General features: G+C 31.4%; 1 protein-coding gene across 1 annotated transcript in view; it reads left to right on the top strand.

Annotated features, from left to right (window-relative positions):
* Positions 1-25,504, top strand: part of heph (polypyrimidine tract-binding protein 1 heph) — a 348,701-nt gene that overhangs the window by 137,041 nt on the left and 186,156 nt on the right. The window contains exon 2 of the mRNA XM_090107154.1: positions 17,578-17,682. Within this exon, the coding sequence (XP_089963280.1) occupies positions 17,590-17,682 (93 nt within the window). The 5' untranslated portion in view covers positions 17,578-17,589. The remainder of the gene's footprint in view (positions 1-17,577; positions 17,683-25,504) is intronic.

Raw genomic sequence — 25,504 nt, 5'->3', positions numbered from 1 at the left:
CTTTTAAACTCCCATTCGAAATACCGAAAGCGCGGAGTCACGGGAAATAAATTGTATTCGCAACAATTTTGTTGCAAGTCATCTTAAATATCAAATCGCCTTATTGTTCAGTTTAATATCAATTTTAGAGCTTACATATTTTGCTATTTATAAACGCGAAAATAATGGTTCCGTTTAAAATCACTTCACATCCTACTTTGTTAAACAAACTTCGACATATTATATTAATTATTTCAACTTTTCATTTCATTCTAGGCAAGTAATTTTACGAACGACACCTGATAAAGTTTATAATTCAAAAAAATTTAATTAAAGAGAGGCAGATGTTTCGCTTTTTTAATTTTGCCACCAAACAACGTCGTCAGATGACGCTAAAATGTTACGACATTAACAGTTCAAGAATTATCCTCAACATTTTTATAAAATACCCTTGTCTCTTGTGAAAAGTGCTTTTAAATCAGTGTTTCAGTAAATCACACAAGTACTTAATGTATCATTATTTTGCTCTTTATATTATTTACAATAATTCCTATCTGCATACTTTAACATTCAAAGAGATAAATAAAATGGATGACATTTAAAGATATGAATGCTGGTGATATTATGTTGAATATTACTTTTTAAATGCTTGATAATAATCAGATACATCTGGAGCAGGAGAGCAAATGTATCGCGTAATGTGATATTATAAAAGTCATTGTAAAACATCCATGAATGCGAAATTGTTAGTCACGTTATAATTTATTTTAATAATGAACATGAATCAATTTCTTTTTTGGATAACGAGTCTTTTTTTTCCCTATATTGTCAGAAAAGTACTCTACAGCTTTCTTTAAAATTATCTCAAGGAAAGCTATCTTTTGAGCGCTATAATTCATAGTAATAATGTATGTTACTAACTGACCTTACAACGTTCAATAACATTCATAATGATAAATAAATTGTACAATTTATATTCAGTTTTTATTAACGAAACGAAAACATTGTAATTGGTTAAATTAAAACACTGTTACCTGCGGTTATACAAATAAGATATTCTCTTATGTTAAAGCATTCGATGTTTAATATTGGCACAGACACAATGTAAAATAAATATTAATCTGTTGTTCCCATTTAATATTTAAATTTAAAATATTGACATAGCTCCCATTACGCGCATTCGATTACCGGTTTTCAATTCGTTTTAACAGAGCTAAAGCTTGGCCTGAGGGCTTGCAGGGAACATACAGCTCATAATTTACGAGATCCGTAGCGGAAACAATGTTCCGAACAAAATGGATAATGAAAGCAATACAATTCTGCATCACAAATTTAATCGATTATATTCGAAGTGACAACGCGATGGTTCTGCAGCGTCCTTTGAGCTGAATCGGCCTACGATCATTAACGTATTGTGCTTAAAATGTATAATCGAGCGTTTGACAGCAAATTTAATTTGTTAAATAGGTTGAGCTATTGAATTTTTATCGACGATGTCCCAAAGTGAGTTGAGTCGGTTGAAAAGACCCCGTATCTTGTTAATTAAATCTACATAGTAGGGCGCAACCCCGCGAGCGTTTGGTATCATCTGGCATGTCTTTATAATGCTGCCAATTTTAGGCACAAACGAGCTTTAATTTAAACTAGATTGAAAAGGAATTCTTTTTAGTATATACTAATTATTAGCTTACGCAAGAAGGAATAATAATGTGAATTAAATGTATGTGAGTTACTGCAAAAAAGCATAACAAAGCTAATTGTGATATTATAATACACCATTAGTAAAAAGCTGTTTAGGTTGTCTTTACATTTCAAATAAATTACTTAATATGAAAAATATAATGGCACTTTTAATATCTTTTTTTAATATGTATTAAAATACAATACGTACGTGTTTAATAAAATGTATAAAATATAATCTCACTCGTTTATTTGGATATTTAAAGCTCTACCACAAAGGAACAAAAATGAACAATACGTCATGCATTTCTCATATTTTATAAAGAAATGTACAATTATTGTACAGGTTTAAAATATATTTAAATAATATCATACAAATTGTATAATGGACATGCAACATCCATTAAATAAAATCTTGTAAAAATACACGTCCATTCCAAAATATGCACACATTAAGATCATTATTTATTCAAAAAGATACGTATCTTAATTAAGAATTCCAAAAGCTGGTCCACGGGTCTCTTTGTGAAAAATAAATTGTATGAATCCACATCAAAGAAAATGGATTGGGAATATTGTAACAAAGCACGGCTGTGTCTGAATTAAAAGTAAAACCCTTTCGTTCCGGTCAGCTAATGTAAATACATCCTCTAGCTCTTATAAACCTAATGTATCTAAGGATTAACTTCAGTTCTTTAAAATATATGTGCTGTTATGAATAATACAAAAAGTGTAGTTGGGTTTTGTACGTTCTTTCTGCTCACGTTAGTACGCTGCTAATTCGTTGTAATATTTATATTTTATAAAAGAATAACAATGTTTGCTTTCATTAATTAATTAATACTATCTACTAATTTTCTCCGTTTCTCCGGAAAAGGTTGGTTAAAGATTAAATTGCAATTTTCAATAAAGTCTTAGGTATTGGTAGTTAATGTTTAAATAGTTTTCCTTCACTATGTTCTCATAGTAAATACTTATTTAGTTATATATTTTGGAACATTTATGTTTATTCTAAAGATCATTCTGATACAAAGTCATTAAAATTCGCTGTCATAAATAATTAATAATCGGAACATTATACTTAAAGTATTTCTAATTTAAACATTACTGTATTACGCAGGGAAGGAGAAATATAATTTCACTTTTCGCAGTCATCTTGTGAAACTCGATATCACTCAGTAAATATACCACCTTTTAATGTTGATCTTCAGCAAGGGTGTATGGTAACTGACTGACCCAATTCATAAAAGAGTATATCCAAATTTTACAGATAAATAGCAAAATAGCAATCATACTACAACAATAATAATTAATACATATTATGAGGCTACGTTGCTCTAATACCATTTCTAATATTTCACTCGATTAATGTAATTATCTCAAATTATCATGATAAACTGCCAAATAATTTGTCGCATTACACGCACTGTAGGATTAATTTTCATAGCATCATTTTAACCGCATATGTTTGTAACGGTATATTTCGCATATCTGTATAAACTATGAACTATTGAGCACTGACCACACGGACGCTTTATTTTGGCCGGTTGATTAATTCGCTTCTGCTGACCAATTATCATGAAATATGAAATCTGAATACACCTGGTTTGTACACTCAATTACTGCGTAAACTGTGATCGTGTGTGAGGCTGAGAAAAGATACAAATTTTATATCAATTAAGTACAAATGACCGGTACAAATGTACCTGAATTCACAACTTTAGACTTTTTAAATTTCAATATGTTGTTTTGGACTTTTTAAATTTCAATATGTTAGGTATATTATATGAGATTTTATCTCTCGAATTTTATTATAATAATTAATAACAATACGTTTTTCAGTCAAGTTTCATAATTAATTTTACATCGGATCTATTATGCCTACATTTTATACTGACCTACATCTGTTCTTTTATTATCAAACGATTATCTCAGCCAAATATCCAAGAAATTATAAAATAACATACATGAAAATAAAACAAAACAAACGTATTCGGGAATTATAAGTAAAGAACAAAGACATAAAGAGCGAGTTCGTGGTATTGTTTTTGTTCGCGTACCCGCATGGACGCCGCCGCAGGCGCCCCTCCTGCGATACGCTATTTATATTATACATAACTGTAATTAAACTAAAATGTATTTTAAAGTTTTGTTTTAAAGTAACTAGTTGATATATTTATTTCTGAGGGAAAAACTATAAATTGCAAGTTTTTAACAAAAATCATCCAACAACATCGTATTAAAATATCCAAAATTAATTAGAAGCACGTACAATATATTAAATAATTCACAAAGCAACGAATTAAACTTACGTTTGAAACTATAAAAGCAAAAATCATTTAAAGCCGCGCACGAAATCACTGAACTCATTTATAATTACTATCAAACTCACAAACTAACCCAACAACAATTTGCCACAACAATACGGACCTTAAGTTAAGTACTTGGACATTAAACATAGTTACATTACAGAAATTAAAGCCTGCGAATGAACAATCGTCGAAAAGGCTTGTGTTTTGCGAGGCTAAATTAAATGGACACATTACGGGTACGGTACGTACGGTACGAAGCAACGCCCGCGGCTCGCTCGCTACAAAGGGCGTATTATTGAAAAAGGGGTTGATCAAAGCCAAGCGATACATTTTCATATATTGTATTCCTTTTCCGTTTCAGTTTGTACAGGTGTTTTTTGAGCTCACATTCCGTAGGCAATGTATGTAATTATATTTTGTTTGGCGGAAAAAGAAAACGCGCTATACGTATTTGTTTTTTAATCACGAAATAGTTTCTCTTAAAATAAAATGTTAATTAAATTCTTCGTGGATATTTTTATGTGCAAAATATTTTTGTATAAAAATATAATGAACTCTCCATTGGTATTTCATATGAAGAACATAAAATGTAGTAAAAATGACGTATCAAATTTCTCCGAAAAACCTGTAGGTTCCGGATTACTTTTTTAATTTTCTTTTTAATGGAACTTTTTTTTATTAATTATCAAGATAAAATGTAGGGAAAACCAATTTTTTTTATCCGATGGATAAACTATCTAGAATGTACTCTGAATAGTTTAATAAAGTTTATTCGCGTTCATTAAAATGCTTCTAACAATGCCAAAACTATCCCGTGTAATTTAAATGAAATAGGAAACATATCAATATGAAACAAGAATCACAAATATTTTCATTTGTTTCGTTCACGTTTATTCTTTCGAAACTATTAACAATATGTGTATTTACATAGCGGAAAATTGGTAACATAAATACAAAACAGCCTCTGGCTACATCCCATGACACAAAATATAAGAGAAAGCGATTTTCAATTCATTTTTCGAACTGAAGTTTCAATATAGGTATGTAGCTGTTTGGACTGTTATCGATTGATAACTTTAACGTTGAATTTGATATTTTTGATTTTTATGGCATTCAAATGCTTTATAAATACAAATTTATAAAGAATAGAAAAAAAAATGATCTGGCGGGTCATGAGCTGAATTGGTCAAGCATCCGCGCCCCGGATTGGCGTGAAAGGATGCGCGGGTTCGTGTCCCGCCTCGTGATCCAATTTTTTCTATTCTTTATAAATTTGTAACTTTAACGTTCTTCGGCTTGTTGATCAACTAATGAATTATTAGAATAAAGTTTTGTTACTCTATAAAGCACTAGTTGTGAAACTAGTGAAACAAATCATAGTCTCTTGTAAAAATAAAATGACTCTGTGTTTTGTATTTTTTTATTTATTATTTGTTAAATAAATTATAGATAGAAAAAGTAACTTATTATGTAAATTTAAATACATTTTAGTAGACAAACAAAAATTCTTTAAAAATTGGTATAGATAGTATGTTGGTAGTGTACGTTTTTATGCGTACCTATTTGTTGTGAAGTATGTTTAAAAGAAATAACATAATAATTATAACATCATAATTATTTCATACATGCAATAAATACACTGAACTTTTAATATTTCCACCGCACATGGGCAATGAACGTTGAGTTTCGATCCTTGCATGGTTAAAAGCATTTAAATATCCGTTTAAACCAATACGTAATTGAATCTGTATCTTAGTAACCGTTTAAAAAGGAAAAATAATTCAACACACAACCTATGGAAATGATATTATAAGATAAACGTTTTACCTTTGTGTACGGACAGCGAAAAAATTGAGAATGGAATTAATTACGTTAAGTTGTTGGTTCGTTAAGTTGGACAAAAATTTAGTGTAACATTTTTGCGTTACGCCGTACGCGTGACATTTTTGCGTTACGCCGTACGCGTGACATTTTTGCGTTACGCCATACTCGTGACATTTTTTCGTTACGCCATACTCGTGACATTTTTAAGGTCATAAAGAAGTTTCACTTCTTACGTGTGTTTTTGTTATATGAATCTAGTTGTAACTGGATTCAAAAGAAATAAGAATAAACCTTCAGCTCTCAAAACATCAGAAAATTTGAACAACATAACGCTTCTCATTTTTTGTTTCTCTTGTACAACATGATCGAACACAATACTGCTGTTGCCAAACATTGACTTTTTTGTGCAAAATAATGCAACCTTATCTAAATATTATTTTTACAATTGATTGGTTGAGCATGATTTAATCAAACATTTATTTTAATTTTAAACTATACAAATATCATAAAGAGTATGTTTAATTGAACGGGCTAATCTCAAGAAACACGATTTGAAAAACGATTTCACTGTTAGATAGTCCAATAACCGAGAAATGCTATAACATCATGCTAAGACCAAGAGGAACAGAAAATGCTAGTAAACCCAAGGGACACAGCTAGTGCTAGTATATAATACAAAATAACACTTATTTTTCAAGTATAAATGCCCAAAAAACATGTAACAGTTGTTTACTTCGTTTCTAATAAGATTATGCTCAGACTCAGACTTTGTGATTTTTACGAGATAAAATGTTGCTATTGGCAACGCGTTTGTGTTATTCTTTGCAAGATATAAAGTACTTAAGTCTCTGATATTGATATGATATGATTTATAGAACTATATTTTATTGAAAATAAATATAAATTTGAAGATCATTGAGATGAGAATAATATTGGAAGGAATTGTTTCGTAACAATACAATAAACTTACTTTACTCATCGACCCTAATCTTTGCAAATAAAGATATAATAAATTAATTTATCAACAATATATTCAGCTCATCTATTATTGCGATATTAATAAGATTGTATATTATGTTTTATAAGAAGGCTAAGTTCATAAATCTCAATTTTAGAACTCCGCAAGTTGACCTAAAACTGCCTTACTTACCAATACGAAAAAAGTATTCAAAAGCTCATCTATCATACAACAAACCAAGCCAGGAAAAATTCTGCCAAATAATAAACTTCACGAAGTTCTCACTCAATAACGTTAAAAACGAGCTCTCAATAGCAACGAAATTGTTTTTCCGCTAAACAACATCAGCCTGATACATCGGCAAAATGAAAAGTTTCCCCATCACCGACTGACACGTCGATTGGCGTTTACATCTTTGTGGGAGAAATTGGCGGAGATCACACAAACAAACTTAAACCTTAAAGTGATAGAGTCAAGCTCTCTAATCTCAATTTTAAATCGTTAATCGCTACGATGTTTTCGAACTGCCGTGTTATTACTAACCAATCCATCATCGCTGGATGGAAGTAACCGAGACTTACGAGACAAGGACGTCTACATAACGGCATTATGCTATCAAAGCAGAGAGATAAGTACATTGCTTAGTAGGTATCCATCTAAATGGGACCGCTTATTGATATTGATGCAGCAAGAGGAGTAATGGGCTATCTAAATGGCTATCTCGTAGGTGTATAGTGCGAGTAATTGCTTTCATTGACATGCCGAACCTCGAAGCCGCGTGGAGAATGCCTCCATAATTAATCGAACATAAACGTAGATGCAAATCAGTTTGTGGATGATACCATATGCGTTCACTATTACCATATTGTCATACCGCCAGCCACAGCACGACGGCACAATGAATAACTGAAAAGGTTACTTAGGCAATTCCTTAACTTTCGACATTTGCAAAGTTTACTTAGAAGTTGTCTTCAATACATTTAATTAGGAGAGTAGTTGGAATCTTTCGATTGCATATCTGAAAGCCCTGACTTCTAATAAACTTGCAATCTGTTGCATCCGAAATTCTTCAGTCTAAATCAAAGCAATGGTCTTTCACAGGCGAGTTTTGAACTAGCAGTAAATTAAGATGGTTGCTAAAGACCCAGGATACTTCGAATACTGTTCCATGAACTAACCTCTCAGCTAATATTAAGGCAAGATTGAGAGTTCCCGAACGGAGTTCCGTACAGACTGACAACATTAATTTTACGTAAATTAGGGATGTAATTTTATATCAATTTCGGTTTCATTTATTAAAATGGAAAAGTGACACCTAAACCTAGTTTGGAGAAAACTACGAAAATATTTATATGTTTTTAATTTCATTGAACTACTTACTCGTACGTTAACAATTACTTGGATATATTAGATGCTATCAGAGCACTAAAACCATAACTAAAACTGACATATCAAGTTATGACCTGAATGTACCTTTGCGTGAGTGTTTAATTTTACTTCTGTGTCCTATTTGTATCCCAAAGTTACCTTCAAACTAGCCTACGTCTGTCCCTGAGGTCAAGCCATCTTTTATCTACACCACTCAATCAAATTTCGGCTCAAAACCTACAACATGTAGAATAGTGATCTATTTATCTCTACAGACATTATTAATTACAGTTTCAATGAAACTTTTCATAAAACAAATTAGATATTATTTATATTTACTGCCCACGAAAGCCGTAAAGTTCGCTAGTCAATAAAAAGCAGGCCACGATATTCGAGCTATATTTTCGTCCAATTAGTGAGGCGTGGGCAAGATTTACATGAAAGTTACACTATGTTAGTTTTATTAACCTTGTGTCTAATGAATTATGAAGTTTGCTCGAAGCGTGTTCGCAAAGTTTTTACTTTTCGCTGAAATGTTAAGCTTGTCTTTCATTTTCGTAACGAATACCCGTTCTTTCCATGATTTAAATGCTGCTTTTAAAATGTTCGCTTTTAACATTTTGTAGGGTTTTACTTTAATAAAAAGTGGAAAATACGTATTGAAAACATTGCTAGTTAAAATAGAATAGGTATGTCGTGTTTATACGTGATAAATAATAATAAATGTTTGTATTTGAGCATTTCATTACATGATTAATTATATGTTCGTAAAAATAGTAACTTCATTTTCCTTTAAATGAATAAAATTAGATATTATTACATAGCAACAATTTATATACAATCTACAAATTTATTTTCCCATTTACTACCTACACTGTTGTTACAGCAAATCGTGAAAGAAGTTGATAATACTATACTGAAAAATTGTTTTCCTAGTGATATTGGAAATGAAGTTTAAACTTGAGATGTCTGTTATAAGTAACTTAGAATTTGGCAACCTGATGTTTAACTTTACACTTGTTTTTAGTCGAAACAAAACGTGGGCGAGTTTCTAGCATAATTATATGTATATGTTAAAACTTATTAGCAACATCTGATAGATGTCAGGATCAGCCTCAAGAGGTACGCACGAGGCAAGTTGGTGAATATCTTGCAAGTAACACGTAAATGCCTTAAGCCATCAGGTTGTAGCGGAGTTACGAACTTCACAAAGCTACATAGTCGCTTAATTATTTAATTTATTATGTACGGAAAACATGGTCCGTCATATCCGTGTTTAATTATGATGTAAATAAATTTGGAAATTAATAGATTAAATCATATTATTTAACCTTATGTCTCACAAAAGTTTTTTTTTTTGTGTTCAAATTCTAAGATAGCATGTGTCTTGACTCTTGAAGCAAATATTGTGGCTTGAAAACTATTTCTTGGAAAGCTAAACCTAAAAAAAGCATATATTATGATAATATATTATTGACATTTCTTCTTAGCCAATCGAATCAGAGCTGTGAATAAATAATATTAAATAAACATTTGCCGCAAGTAATTCAGGATACCAAAATAATATAGGTAATAATACCCCAGAATCTGATTTCGGTAATGACGACAAATCAAATACCAGCATTACAAACACTGGCAAACAGTTCATTTACGGAACAATCTGTAGCTAAGCAGTTTGGCTAAATACATATTCGTAGTTAAAGCATACAATTGTCTTGGAAATCATAGCTTAGGCTAATGTCGTCATAAGCCATGTAAACGAAGCAAACTCTCAGTTCGTCGTCACTTGAACTCTCTTTGAAATGAGTTTAATCACGCTTCATCTGACAATTTATTCGTATAATAATGCATAGATTGGATCCCAGTTTTACAACATAGTCACGTTAACACTATGTATGTTTTATATTAGATATTATGAAGGCAATAAACTGTTAGTTAGGAAACATTTTGATTAGATAGTTAAACTTACAATGATATTTTATAATTATTATAATGCAATGTTGTGATTGTAAATGTTTAAAATGACGTAATTAAGAATCCTCCTGTATATGATAATACCAAGAAAATAAGATAATTTGAAAAGTGGTATTTTTATGAATTCCGAGGACACAATATAACTTCGTAAATTAAAGAGCAAAAAGTACCTATTTATAAGTTCAAGGCAACAAATTTGGGGAAAATATTTCACGATGTACCAAATCATAACTGCGTATAATTTTTTGTTGTGTCACAATTTTAATACTTACGCAGAAATAAATCAAAATATCATCAGCCAATGCTATATACTTTGCATACGTATACTAATACTATTCTCACATAGGTAATATAACAAACACTATTTTGAATGCTTAAAATAAAGACTTAAAATATTTAAGTAAGAACTATGTCGTAATATTACAAGTTGAATTACTCCAACGTAGGGACATGACGTCTTCACTCGATAAAATTATTTGTGCATCTTAGAACTGTTTTTCATAGTACCTATATAAGCTGGCATATGATTATTTCCCTCTAGAATTGAAAGTTATCCTTAGGTAGTAGGTACACAATAGTACAAAATATTTTAACGAATATATCTGTTACTGTTAAAGCTTTATTCTGATATTATATTACAACAAAAAAGTCCTCTGTGAGTACCTAGGTAGGTGTTACAACTTTCTAGCGAAATAAAGATCGAAAAACAATTCACACGCGGAGTTTTAATGCCACCCGAATTAGGCCTTATCATTTCCTTGGAATTCAATACAAAGTTTGGTAGCGTCAAAATATCAAATAACTCGATTTGAGTCAAGAAAAAAGAATTCCTTAACACAATATTTCATTGTTTTGTTTCTTTCCCTCAGGTGAAGACGCTTCCAAACTAAACTTTTAATGTGTTTTTCACTCTGTCGTGAAATGTTTCAATCGCTTTAATTAAGCTCGGAAAGTCAAAAATCCCAGTGTATTTCTGTGTTAAAGTTTTTCCTGTTAATGAAAATTTGTACAAGCTTTCATATTTAGTTAAATAGTAGTTTTATTTTAAACGTTATTTTTTTAAACAATCACAATATCAAGAATTAGAAATTTATTTTTGACTTCTACATTATGTACCTATATTAATTCAAAATAAAAAATTAAATTATAGAGCACAATAATATTATCTTTATAAACAGACTTATTCGTCTCGTCGTATTCGCCGTTTTGTACAGGTAGGTAAGGGCCATCTTCAAATATTAATATAATAATAATTCGTCTTATTCTTAATTATTAGATATACAAAATGACTGTTTTATAAATATTATTCAACATATCGTGACATTTATCAAGCGTTTTGTTCCACAGATTAATTGATTGTTTAACTAAAGCGAACAGAGTAATTGGCGGAAAGTTGTTAAGACAACAAATCGTAGCTGCCTTCAAGCTGACTTACAATGGAACTTACCGTCCTGTTTACACTAACTTGTACATGCAACTGCAGCCTGATCGCAACTTAATCGCTAACTTGGCGCTTAGAACAAGTTTCATTCTTAAGAACTTATACAAACTTAACCACAGACGCGATATCTTGAGATATATCGCTCACTTATAAAGTGTTATCTTATTGTTTATGGAATATGACTATTGTAATGTTGAAGAATTATTTATTCAAATACTTTTTTAATTTTTCCTATCGGCAATGGCAGAGTAACATTTAATAAATTTTTCAATCATAATAATCGAATTTCGCCTTCGGTGCTCACCTTCAACCTCCAGTTAACCCTCCGAGGATGGATTACAAAAAGCTTATAATATCGTCCTGTATCGGTTTCAGTAATTGGTTTCAGATCATAAATTTTGTATAAGTCAAAGAAAGTTACGATATGAAGTCAGGTAATTAATTTTTCTACAGTCACAATTTTTTCGTATCGCTTCCTTTTTAATGAAAAAACTTCATAATCGTTCGAGGGGCCGATAAATATTACCAAGTCTAGGATGATTAATTAAATCAATAGTTAATTAATTAATTTCGGGTCTACTCAGCTTCGGATAAGAAGTATAAAATAATTGAATCCGTCAAAATTATGGAAAGGCAATCATTCTGAGGCTAATTAATTATATAAGAAGAGTTGTTTAAACAGTGAAACCTTTACTTTTTTAAAGTTTGAAAGCGACTGGAGTTTGATTTGTGGTCATTTGATATGTACATAAAAAAAGCCTTTTCATTGCGTTTGATACGCCATAGCTAGCTCGACTCTGATTTTAGTTCTATGAATTTGTCTCCTACTAGATCAACATGAAAATATTTGAAAAAATGATTGTATTATAACTTCAATACAGTAAAATGTAATTTACACAACTGTTAGTAATAAAATTATAGGTACCTACTATTTTTATTTATATATTTTTAGCGAAATGAACAAGATCAACTGACAGTAATTCAAATACACAAACAACTCGAGTGTCAAAGAGTTATTTCACAATGAATCAATTTTGTATTATTTTTGTTGTCTATGTAGTAAAATTTACTTTATGCTTTTCTTATAATCTATTTCTGGATCAAACGCCTGCACCATGTTTCTTTAGGTACCTTTCAAGGCTGTATAGAATCCGATTTGCGGTAGTGCAACAAAAGTAAATAACTTGAGATAGTACTACGAAAGCGTAGAGGAAAGTGCTTTCATTTTTCCATTCAAAATTTCGGTTACAACAGTCAATTGTCACTACTGCCTGCGCAGCAAATAATACACACAGCAGATATACACCTACGGATTATAATAGACAAGTGCCACCAAAATATAAACAACTTAATGCGATCAGGTAAAAATAATCCTCATAAAATACAAACCAAAATGATCTTTAATAACTCACTTACAAGCTCCAATTTTACTTAATCTTAATCACCGATTTTCCCACAAGAATTGATCGCATCATGATGTTCCCTAAGCGGGAACCCTTTCAACTATGCGTGAGTTAGGAAAGTTGTATTTCATTAACCTAACTCCATTTATTACTCTAATGAATTATAATCTATAATGTCAGTTAACTATTTAACACGCTGAATTCCCAACCTGTTAAAATTTGTTAAGTTTAACCACGATTGTATAATTTTCACCTGTATAATGATTTTCATTTTAAGTTATAAAAATAATTCTGAATTTTGAGACTTTTTACAGAGTTTTAAACGCGATTTATTCGGCGAGCGTGGTCATGGTTAGGATAATGTTGAAAGCGCGCGTGAAAGGTGTTTAAAAGGTTTTTATATCTCAATGTATAAACATATGTACTCGTAAAATCATACACAAGACAATACTATGAAATTTATTTATTGCATAACTACACAAAATATGTTATTACACCAGTTATTGGTGAATACACAATTAGATTTTTTTATTATAAATTATAAATTCAAATATACCTTTCATTTTATGTAAATATAACACATTTATTAGAAATGTATACTAAAACATATTCGAATTTCAGTGCGACTAACCGAATTCCCGAACACAATGGGATTAGGTTAATAATTGCTACGTTGATAATAACAATATTGAAAGCCATTTAACAATAATTTCTCTTCACTAATAGGATACGATTTCCAATAATTTTCTCAATAATAATATTGCTACATATTTTCTTTTAAACTTATCAAATAATCTTATCTTATATTTACATAGTTAATATTATAATAAAATAGCAATTCTATATGAACGTTAATTTTCATCGGTTCAAACCTTACGTTATCGCAAATTAATTAATACAACATAGATTACACTATCTTATTAGGGAACTTTGATTATAGATAACGTTATGTCATGTATATTGTATAGTTCAAGAATAGTTAATATTACTCCGACCGCCTCCTTGGTACAGTAGTTGACGCGTGAGCGTAACACCGAGGGGTCGGTTCGATTCCCGGTGGAGACGAAGAAAAAAAAATGTCTCGGTCTGGCAGGACACAGAAGGCTGATTACCTACTTGTCCCTAAAGAAAATCGATCAGTGAAACAGATGTATAATGCATCTGCCCCTTACCCCACTAGGGGACATGGGACTTCACTGTTTATGTCATGTATATTGTATAGTTAATCCATACTTAATATTATAAATGCGAAAGTAACTCTGTCTGTCTGTCTGTTACTCAATCACGCCTAAACTACTGAACCAATTTGCATGAAATTTGGTATGGAGATATTTTGATACCCGAGAAAGGACATAGGCTACCTTTTATTGCGAAATATGTACCACGTGCGAAGCCGGGGCGGACCTCTAGTATTATATAAACACTAGCTGTCCCGGCAAACATTGTTCTGCCTTACTCTTATCACGTAGGGTTTGAAAAATAGATGTTGTCCGATTCTCAGACCTACCAGCCCCCCTAGACAAGTGGCTTTCTATTAGCGTAAAGTTCAATAGAATAGATTATGAATGTATGAGATTGACGTTTGATTACGACGACGACGACGATTGATTACGTCAATCTCATACATTCATAATCTATTCTATTGAACTTTACGCTAATAGAAAGCCACTTGTCTAGGGGGGCAGATATGCACACAAAATTTCATGAGTATCGGTCAAGCCGTTTCAGATGAGTTTTACTACAAACACCGCGGCACGAGAATTTTATATATTAGACTAGCCGTCCGCCCCGGCTTCGCCCGTGGAACATGTTTTTTTTTACGTTTTCTCTTCATAAGGACCATCCTCGTACTTCAAGGAATAATATAAAAAAAGTATTAACGAAATCGGTTCAACCTTGTTCAGCCGTTCTCGGGTTTTGCGCTTACCAACACATTTGGCGAATCGTTTTTATTAAATAAATTGCACAAGATCCTTAATAATTATGGTTTTGTATAAATCCTTATAAATTAACGACTGTTGATCTTTAGCTCAAGCATCTAAAATATTATCCAACGGTCACATTGTGTTGGGTCCCTCATTTTGTTTTGAGGCTTTATCATTCAATTAATAAGCCACCTTACCTATATGTTTTAATTAAAATACTTTGTTGAGCACTCCCTTGGGGAAGCTGTTCGAACCTACCGATTAACCATCTCTGATTACAATAACCGTATAGCATTTTACGAATGGATTGCGTAGATACTTATTTCCTTTATTATTATATAGTTAAAGGAAAAAGTACTTAATACAATCATTATTTAAGACAATTCTCTATTAGACTCTTTTACTAAGATATGCGTAAAGTAATTTTCATAATCTTATTGAAATTGTTCTTTAAAAGCGTGAAATTTTATACAAAACCAAACATTTTAATCGTTGTCAAACGATACATTACATTTAAAACAATTAGCATTCCAAAACACCATACATGTTTGCAACAGCTCCCTTATTTCGCAAACAAAAATAATTCCCCATTTGCATTGTTTGGAAAATTCTAATTAACCAGCCAAATTATCATTAAATAAATTAATAAACTAGCCCAATGCGAATCAAAAATATGTATAACGTATTTGTAATTAAAATACACGTTTAACTTAAACAAACCGCGGAAACAATTTCCAAAACATTTAAAACATAATTATATTCGAAAACAATATCTGATATTGGTAATTCAATTCACATTCGCGAATGCATTGTTTACATTCGGCATCTCTTTATCAAAATATCATTTTATGAAACATTCTGTTGGCAAAATAATATCGCAGTAACAAGATTGCGCGATCAATTTAATTATACCATGCAAAAATTAATTAATAACTTTTAACACTTTAAAATATAATTTTAAAATAATATCCAAGTTGATGTGAATGGTTTTAACATTGTAGTAATAAAAGACAAATTATAAAGTTTGATTAAACTTTTATGAACCTACATGGAATTAATAAGACTTGTGTAATTATTGTAATGTTAGTAGAAACTACTCAAACTGATTCGAGACCAATATGTAAGATTCCCCACAGCTGTATAATGCATGTAGAGTATCTTTGTTATTTGCCTTATTCATAAATATATGTAACAAACCACATTGCATTAGGAGTTATCGAACTCTCATTTATTAACACACCCGCATAAAATAAACCTTCCAAATTCACGTCAAAGCGGTGAGCATTTACAAAATTGTTTTACACTTATATTAGAATAACATTCGAAAAGGCACATCAAAAACAAAACCCGTACACATTCAACAAATATATTCATACAAATTGAAAACCGCACTTAAACACGGTTGTATATAAAAGATTATTGTGTCGCTGTCCGTTTGTCGGCTGCGCATATTTGTCACGGACGCCACTTGTAATGCCGACTGATCCCACCCAGGTCCTGCATCCGCGCCTATATATTATTCATAACATTTTCAACGTACGAAGCGCTCCACACGGAATATTAGAGGGAGTGTTCGAATTTATCCAGCCTTTCAAATTCATCGCTAACTAAATTGTTTTCGACGTTTTTGATAGCCACATTATGTGTGTAATGTGTTTGTGGATTAACCTGTCTATATGTATTTGTTTCAATGATAGTTGTAGTGTCGAGTGGTATATAGTGTCTATTAACATTAACCGGTCAAAATTATCGATATTTCAAAGTTCAAACCGCATGAAATATTAATGTAGAATAACAAACGTAAATTAAAGCCTAAATGAAGGCTTAGTACGCATTATTCTATAAATCAAAACATGCATCATTATAATATGAAACATTTATAAGCATAGTGCATATCAAACGCTTTAAAACTTTAATAAAATGCATAGTTTGGAATTTTAAAAGAAAAAAAATTTTAATCGTGTCTCTGAAATAAATTAGAACCAACAAGAAGTCATTATTGATCCGTCTATCGGTGTCTTTGAGTTAGTACAAATCTTTACAAAAATGATTAACTAGCTTTACAAGAATCTAATTTAAATTTCAGCCAAGGGACTCGTCGATAAAATTAACTTTTATCACAAATAAAGCTAATTTTGTAAGAGCCCTATAAATTTATCCAGTCAGGTTAAAACACTTGCTACAAATATTACTTTGTATCATACCAACCAAGATTCTGATGAACTTTAAAGGAGAAAAAATAAATCACTTAAAATGGAAATGAAGCTATTATGAACTTTCTATGTAATCTATACAAAATATGCCATTTTTGCTTTATTGAGTTTCAAAGCTCCGTTTCATAAAAATCATGGGTTATTTGTATACAATAAAAATACAGTATAATGAGTAAAGATATTAATTTACTTTTAATTATTTATAATATTATGAGAAATAAACGAACTTAACAATACAATTTTTGAAACTCGAGTTCGTTACAATGCCAAACCGTCTCTACCTACAAAGCGACAACACCGTAATCAAAGATACAAACAAAATATATATTATAATATTATAGAAAAGCTACTATATTTTACCCCCGAGAGGATAAAATAAGGGGTTAAAGTAAATGAAAGTTTGCACTATGAAAATTTAACTTCTCCACGCAGGCGAAGCTGCGGGTAACAGCTAGTTTCATAATATAAACGTTAACTAATGATAGTTTATGTTGTTGCAGGTTGGAGCAACTATGATGTCCTGTCCTCTCCCCCTCCCGCTGCTGCCGGCGCTCCATCCGCAACCTGCCTTGGCGTCGGACTTCCCTGTTCACATTGGAATAAAGGTAAATATTAATATTAAAGAAATAAATAAAATGTAAAAATACTGTATAATGATAAATGAGCATTTTTTAATTTATAGCCTTGCTTTTCACATATAAAATAAATCCTTATACAAAATATAAACCATACTTCACTACTTTAAAATTCTCGGAATTAATAATTGCTTTTAAAATAATTCCAGGTAAAACAATTTTAAAGTTCATCAGGCCTTCCAGTAACACATTCGCTGAAATGTTACATAAAAAATTTAACATTTTGTTTTTGTTTTTATTTTCACTCACTTTCGAGCTGTCTGTTTACTCTCTAAAGTCGTTTGCCATCGAAGAAAAGCAGAAAAAATAAATAATTTAATTCCGGCCGCTTTCTACGACGAGTTTCAGACAACTTAAATTGCAAATATATCAAAGCTAAATATTATAAAGCAAGAGAGTATAAGGTAACTTTGAGAGAAAACTTCGTCTTAAGGGCTCGTGCACACCACTTGATTCTGTGAGAATCTGCTGAAAATATTTTCAGAATAAATAATGAACAAAAATCATTAAAGCTTACTATTGAAATCTCACACCTTTTCACTTACACAATACCTTGAAAGGAAAGCAAACTTAAACACAAGATGTTTTCTAGGTATGGGTTCTCTATTGGATTGAGATAAAAGTATACTCTTTTTATATAAAAGTAGTGCCTTATATACAATATGTATGTTCCTCATAATTTTATTTTTGTTCTGTAAATAGCTATAATTTCATTAATAAAACCGGCCAAGTGCGAGTCGGACTCGCGCACCGAGGGTTCCGTATGTGATGTAACTAAAAATTTATGGTTTTCGTAATTTTTCCTTTATCTATGCTATAAGACGTTGCTTCGTACCAAATTTCAAGATTCTGAGTTCACGGGAAGCACCCTGTAGGTTTTGATTCCCTTGCAAGTGTCGAAAATTTGCCGCATAAACGGCTGTATCTTTTGATTGCGTTGGCTTAGAAGTTTGATTTTTTCACAGCTTCAAGGGACAGTAGACTTGAGTAATTGATATAACTTTCAGCTTCATACCTCCACGCGTTCCTGAGAAAAAGGGTCTTGACAGACGGACGGACGGACAACAAAGTGATCCTATAAGGGTTCCGTTTTTTCCTTTTGAGGTACGGAACCCTAAAAATGTGAAAATATTTTATTTCACAATCTATCTATTGAAGATAGCATTTACACATACACGTATAATATACATTATTAAGAAATCTTTTAAATAGTGTGGTTATATAGTCTCTGAAGTGTCTATTTATATTTCATTAATTAGCTTAAATATAGAGACCTAATTAAAGTGAAGAAATTATCCAAGTCACTTCTCGTTTGAACTTTGTAGCAAAATAGATCGGCTTACAAAAATCATTGAAACCAGAATGAGTAATTATCCTTGCTTGCTTAAACATCTTCATTTTATAGATATCGATTGAAGAGTTTAATTAGTTTGAAGCTTTCAAACCTACGGTTCATTTATTTTATTATTTGTGAAGGCGAATTCTCCAATTCTCCCTTTTGTTTCCGATCTAAAATTATGTGTATATTGCACGATTTCATTTGGGTCTATCATTGTACCCATTGTTATTTTATCATAAGGCAATGTTTTTATATGCTTTTATTTCGTAACGGTTAATAAGGGAATGTTTAGGGTAGCCAATTAATTAGATGTTTCCTCTGCAATATAAATCTTATTAATTAGCTCCATTATCGGAAATGATATATGAGGAAACTAATATTACACGCATTTTAGGACTTCATTATATTAAACATGAAGCACAAGATGGTTTAGAATTATGTTGTAAAATAGAGAAACCGTAAATAGAAAGGAAAGCGTGAACATACACATACACATACACATAGCCTAGGAACGTTTTACAATCACAAGTATTAAATAGGTTACGACGATTGAATTATTCAAAATAGTACATCATAAAATCCATCTAGACTTACTATTACGTCTTGAATTGAGCTAATTCAGTAGTCAATTGAATTTTCGTCAACAGAGAGCCATATTTCAGTAGTTGTGGACGAGATTTCAATTCATACATAATATTTGAATAAATAAATATGCATGGAAGCAATTTATAAAGGCCGCCGGTCCCGGTCGGCGGCTGGGTGCTACAATATCGTAGCCTCATTAGTAGCCCTCGCTACGGCTACGCTCGCTACGAAGCTCTACGACATGTCTATTGTTTTGTGACATTTCTTACACCGTTTGTTTGCCGCTGACAGTTAAAGGTGCAAACTTGGTCCATTTATTAATTTCAGCTTTATTTAATTTATAAAATATTATATTACTTATGGAATTGTGTATTTTTAATTTAAAGTTTATATAAACGTTTAGAATTAAACAACTTATCAAGAGAAATGCTAGTACTACATACATACAAATAATAATGTTACCATCACAATATATTATTTTATTAAAAATGAATTCCTATTCAATTACCCATTAACAATATTAAAGGCATTTCGTAATGGATCATAAGCTAGCGACAATGCTTAACAAAAAGCAATTTCAGTGTTCCGTTGAACGAATCTACGCACCGTAAGATCCGGAATTTATTAAAGAGAACCGTTGTTGTCAAAATAACAGTGATGAAACATTGCAATCTTTTCATCGGCTTTAATAAGAAGCGACGTGCTGAACAAAAAACTCCGTTTGGTTATGACTAGCACCCCTTTTCATGATATAGGAATTAGGAAAGTTAGCAAGAAAAACCGCTCTCATATACCAACACATTATCTGTAAGTGATTCTTGGTAGTAGATGTGTTGCTATTCCATACTGTTACTAATGAGATAAAGTATCACTTTAGAATACCAGTATCGATTTTCCAAAAGGTATGAAAGATATTTAGATATAAAAATGCGTGAAGAAGGGGGAGTGAAGTGATTATAATATAAAACTATACACCAAATCAAGTAATGACACTTGTTTATATTTGATGTTTATGAATATGCATGAACAACATTATCTTAATCTTAATTCTTAATACTATTATAAAGGCGAAAGTTTGTATGGATGTATGGATGTATGAGTATGGATGTATGGATGTTTGTTACTCTTTCACGTAAAAACTTCTGAATCGATTACAATGAAATTTAGCACACATATAGAAGGTAACTTGGATTAACACATAGGATAGGTTTTATCCCGGAAATCCCACGGGAACAGGAACTATGCGGGTTTTCCTTTGAAAACGCGGGCGAAGCCGCGGGCGGAAATCTAATTATTACATAAAATTACACAGAACATCTTAAATTTTATACCCCTTGCATCTGCTACATAACGGTTTCCTCAATTTAAAAATATGTCTCCTTAATATCACAGGGCACCTTTACACTGATGATTAGACCGTTTTGACGTTAAATAACAGGTATTATCTGCGGCACAATATAAATGTCCCAACCTGCGACGCAATAACCAACGCTACCGGTTAATGGCCGCCCGTCCGTCATCTTCCTCCGTCTACCTCTATACTAAACGTTATTTTAATTTTCTTGGAACATTAAACATGAATGATGTAGTTTCATAAGCCGCAATATTGTTTTTGGAAATTGTTAATTGGCCAACAAATTGGACGCGATTAAGCGTTGGAGAATTCGTTCGTATCTGTATTTATCAGTGAGGCTATAAGTACCGTATTTGGTAAATTTAACTAATACACGCGGTTAAATTCCATATTGACCGATATAAATTTAACAGCCTATTTAGAATTAATACTCCAATGAGCATGATTTCAAGTGTGTGGAAGTATTCTATGATACAGAACATTTCATTTGCTAATTGAATATTGCGGATTCAATTAATCTAAATATAAAATAAATTCATAAATAAAATAACACAAGATTTATAAATTATAACATTCCGAAATATACAATCTTCAAAAAATTTTTTTGTTTAATGAATTTTAGAAAAAACGCGAACTAATTTCGAATGTTACATATGCAAAAAATGTTTTGCAATAGTTAAAAAAATGTACAGAATACCCGTGATTCATGGATATGTTTTAATAGATTTTAGTTAAAGCCAATGCGCTACGTTAGTTGCGGAAAAATGATGCAAAAATATTAAAAGAGGCAAAAAACGAAGTGAAAATTAATTAACTCCAACGTGAGCTACAAAGCAAAGATGATTTTAAAGAATACTAATACTAATTCTTTGTGGAATCAGAGGTCTGGCACGAGTGAAGATATTTTTAATAAGGTTTCTTAACCTGAGAGTTAATTTAATGCAGAAAGATTTACCCGAGCCATTTCTGCAGTCTTGTGAAGTCACCTTTAAAAGCACAGCGCCTTTATAAATTTGATATGACGTTAGCTCGAAAATTTTATAACGCATAATGGTTATTTTAAAGGTATATTTTTAATGTTTTCTTTTTATAACACTTTGTGGTAGATTGGAGTGTCAAGTTTTTATGGTCAAGCCAAAATTAACTGAATAATTTACAATACTTTTGTTGTTTTTTCCTTGTTTACATGATAAATATTATACAGCTTATACAAGTATAACAGCTATTCAAACCGTAAATAATTACTACCCAAATAAATAAAATGATATATATTAGGGAAACAGCAACAAAGTTTCGTGTTAAACATAAGAAAGCGCGATTAGAAGCATTCCAACTTATTTGTAGCACGTAGGACAACTTTATTTTTCCATACTCCTTATATCGTTGATAAAAGTTTTCTAATAAAGGGCCCTTCCAATAGGTAACTTGCTCACTACTTTCTGCTTATTGCGTACAGGTGACAATTGATTGCGATAGCTCTTTTTAAATGACTTGGAACAAAACTTGTTGTTACATTGTTCTTAAAGACTCTTGAGGGGAGAAGTGCGATGTATACAAAAGTATAAAAAACGTATTGTATATTTCTTTATGAATGTGATTCTAATATTATACGCGTATTATTTATAGACTTCTCTTATGAGCGATAAAGCTTTACCTGAAATACTACATCAAATAATATGTACCTAGGCTTAGCTTTTTTATCAAAAAAAAATTAGTAACCTCTATAAATAAAACACAGTTTAAAAAATACAATACAAATGTTATATTATATTATTATATAACAAGTAAAAGAATACCAATCGTAAATAAAGCAATTAACCAGTCTAGTAACCACAATTAGTTTTATAGACATAATACTGGTTTGAACGTTTAACATTGTATGACTCGCTGTTCCTATCACAATACAAATAATAAGTGTTTCATAACAAATAAGGTGCATCGTCAAGTAAATTTTAACACGGTTTGGCTTTAATTGGATGTTTGCGTGACGTTAATGCTCCACGCAATGTTACATACTTCCTTATTGCTATAATAAATAGACACAATGGACACGGCGTCCTATTGAAAGATAAAAATATGAAGCGTGGATTAAAGGCTATTTTTAAACTCTAAACAAACTGAAACTTCAATGCTGTAGTTTGCGATAGTCGATAGTGGTATCGTATATGTGGGGATGGTGTAAATAAAAACGCAAAAATTAGCTCAATTTAGTTTATTGTTCCTTTAAAGGTGACAAAATACAATCATCCATTTCTTAAATAAAAATATATGTGGCACTCGAGGACTGCCGCGGTAAAGCTATTGCATAGCATCGCATCGCTGTGCCGGTTGGAGAGGGGGGTATTAGGTTTTTTCAGGGAATTTTTACATTCGGTCGCCGCACTCAAGGCGCGCGATAAAAGCTATGCAATAGCTTAAAAAAAACATAGTTTTCTACCTTACACAATCACAGATTCATAGGCAATACATTCACAGATTCCTAATAGAAAATACAGACTAAAAATAAATTATTTATAAAACATTTCGTATTCTATTTTATTATAAACTCTTTTTTATAATTTATCCTATTCCCACATATATGTAGATTAAATATAAACTTGTATATAGGTTACATAGAAAGCCGATGTATTTTGGAATAACCTTAAGAATCCACAAATAATAATTCTATTACAAAAATATGTATAAGAATAAACCTTTCTTTCGCCAAAAATAACATCACTGTACTTAAACGAAAATAAGCATTATAAAAATATTTGTTTCTCTATTTTTCTAAGAGTTTCCATACATACATTTATTCATAGTTTGCGTTATTTTTGCCCTATTATAAATATTATTTTAATCAGTAATACACCATTCAGTTCTATTATATATCAGCAATTAAACAAGACTGCAGAAATCTAGACTTTACTGGCTCGTTTCTCCGCCAAAGACAAATTAATCCTACCTTAATTAAGTTTACTACCAACATTGTACAATATTTCGTTCTAGTGTTTTACTTACACAAATTAATAAAGTAAAAGTATGTAGTTTATTTTGTTGTTTTATAAACAAAAGATATGATTTCTGAATAGCATGTTCCTGTAAATTCCATATTATTTTAATTAATATTCGTATAAAATGATTTGTCACTCAGAATGTCTGTTTCTTGTCATGAATTAAACGGATTTGGATAGATTTTGATACAGAGATCGATAAACCTTTAACAGACATTGAATAACATAATATCGATGAACCTTGGTAGATGATATAAAATTTCGGTGAATAAACTATACATGATACTATAAAATTTTCAACAGACCGTGTTCTAACATCGACTTACCTACTTCTGTTGCAATATGAACTACATGATATATAGACTACAGGCCCGTGTTGAAAAAATTATGGGTCATTTGACCCACCAGGTGACGTATCTAGAACGATATAAGAGCATAAAATAATAAGATTCAGCACTATGACGTCACTTGTAAGCTGTCCACCTGAGTGCAGATGAGAATTCGAAGGTTCAGGTAGAGATTTTCTCCCCTTGTCTCCATGATTTTTGTACGGCGTTGCGGAATAATTGATTAAAAGTAGTATAGAAATAGCATGACACAGATGCCGTACAAAATCAAATGACCAAATTTAGCCCGGCAACTGTCGAAAAATAAAAATAAATTCCGACTTTGTGGACCACCATTTTTGTACGGCATCTGTGTCATACTATTTCTATACTGCTTTTAAGCCATTATTCCGCAACGCCGTACAAAAATCATGGAGACAAGGGGAGAAAATCTCTACCTGAACTTTCGAATTCTCATCTGCACTCAGGTGGACAGCTTACGAGTGACGTCATAGTGCTGAATCTTATTATTTTATGCCCTTATATCATTCTAGATAGGTCAGGTGGTGGGTCAAATGACCCATAATTTTTTCAACATGGGCCTGTAGTCTAATATTATATAATATGCTTAAGTGTAAATTTCCCTGCCTTTATAAGCATATCATACAGTTTTAGGTGTAAAATGTGAAAAACGCCACAGGGGTTCGTCGAGACTAGCCCGCGCTGTTGGTTTAGGACCGTACTTTATTAAAATTTTACTGCTATTTAAATTTACTTCGTACTATATTCCTAAAGTGAAACCAGCATTCAAAGCGTAGCAACAATTTAGAAGTTTCACAGGTGCGCATATAATATTTCACCTCAATGTTGCAAACAGACCTGACTCAAGCAACTTCAATATTTACCGCGTAACATCCTCAAAGATTTTTAAATTTTTAATGCTCTCCAACTCCCATGAAAGTTCTTTCGCGGGAACACGTACCGACGTAATTTTGACGAACCATTATGTGCGTTTTGAATTTGTAATACTTTGCTATGTGTTTTTAATGTAACGCAAACAACTCGCTTCTTTTAATTTCCAAGTGTAATTAATTATTTATAGTCTCGTAGATCTCTCAGTTGGTGGTCAATATTTGAGTTCATTAATATTCAAATCATCATCTTACTTCTGACTTATTTCAATAACTAATTTGTT

This window comes from Colias eurytheme, chromosome 11 (assembly GCF_061535395.1).
Source record: "Colias eurytheme isolate Ceu_HAF_F1 chromosome 11, ilColEury1 Martin Lab GWU primary, whole genome shotgun sequence".
NCBI classification, from domain to species: Eukaryota; Metazoa; Arthropoda; class Insecta; order Lepidoptera; family Pieridae; genus Colias; species Colias eurytheme.
The sequence above is the reverse complement of the archived record's forward strand: the minus strand, read 5'-3'. Positions and strand labels throughout refer to the sequence as shown.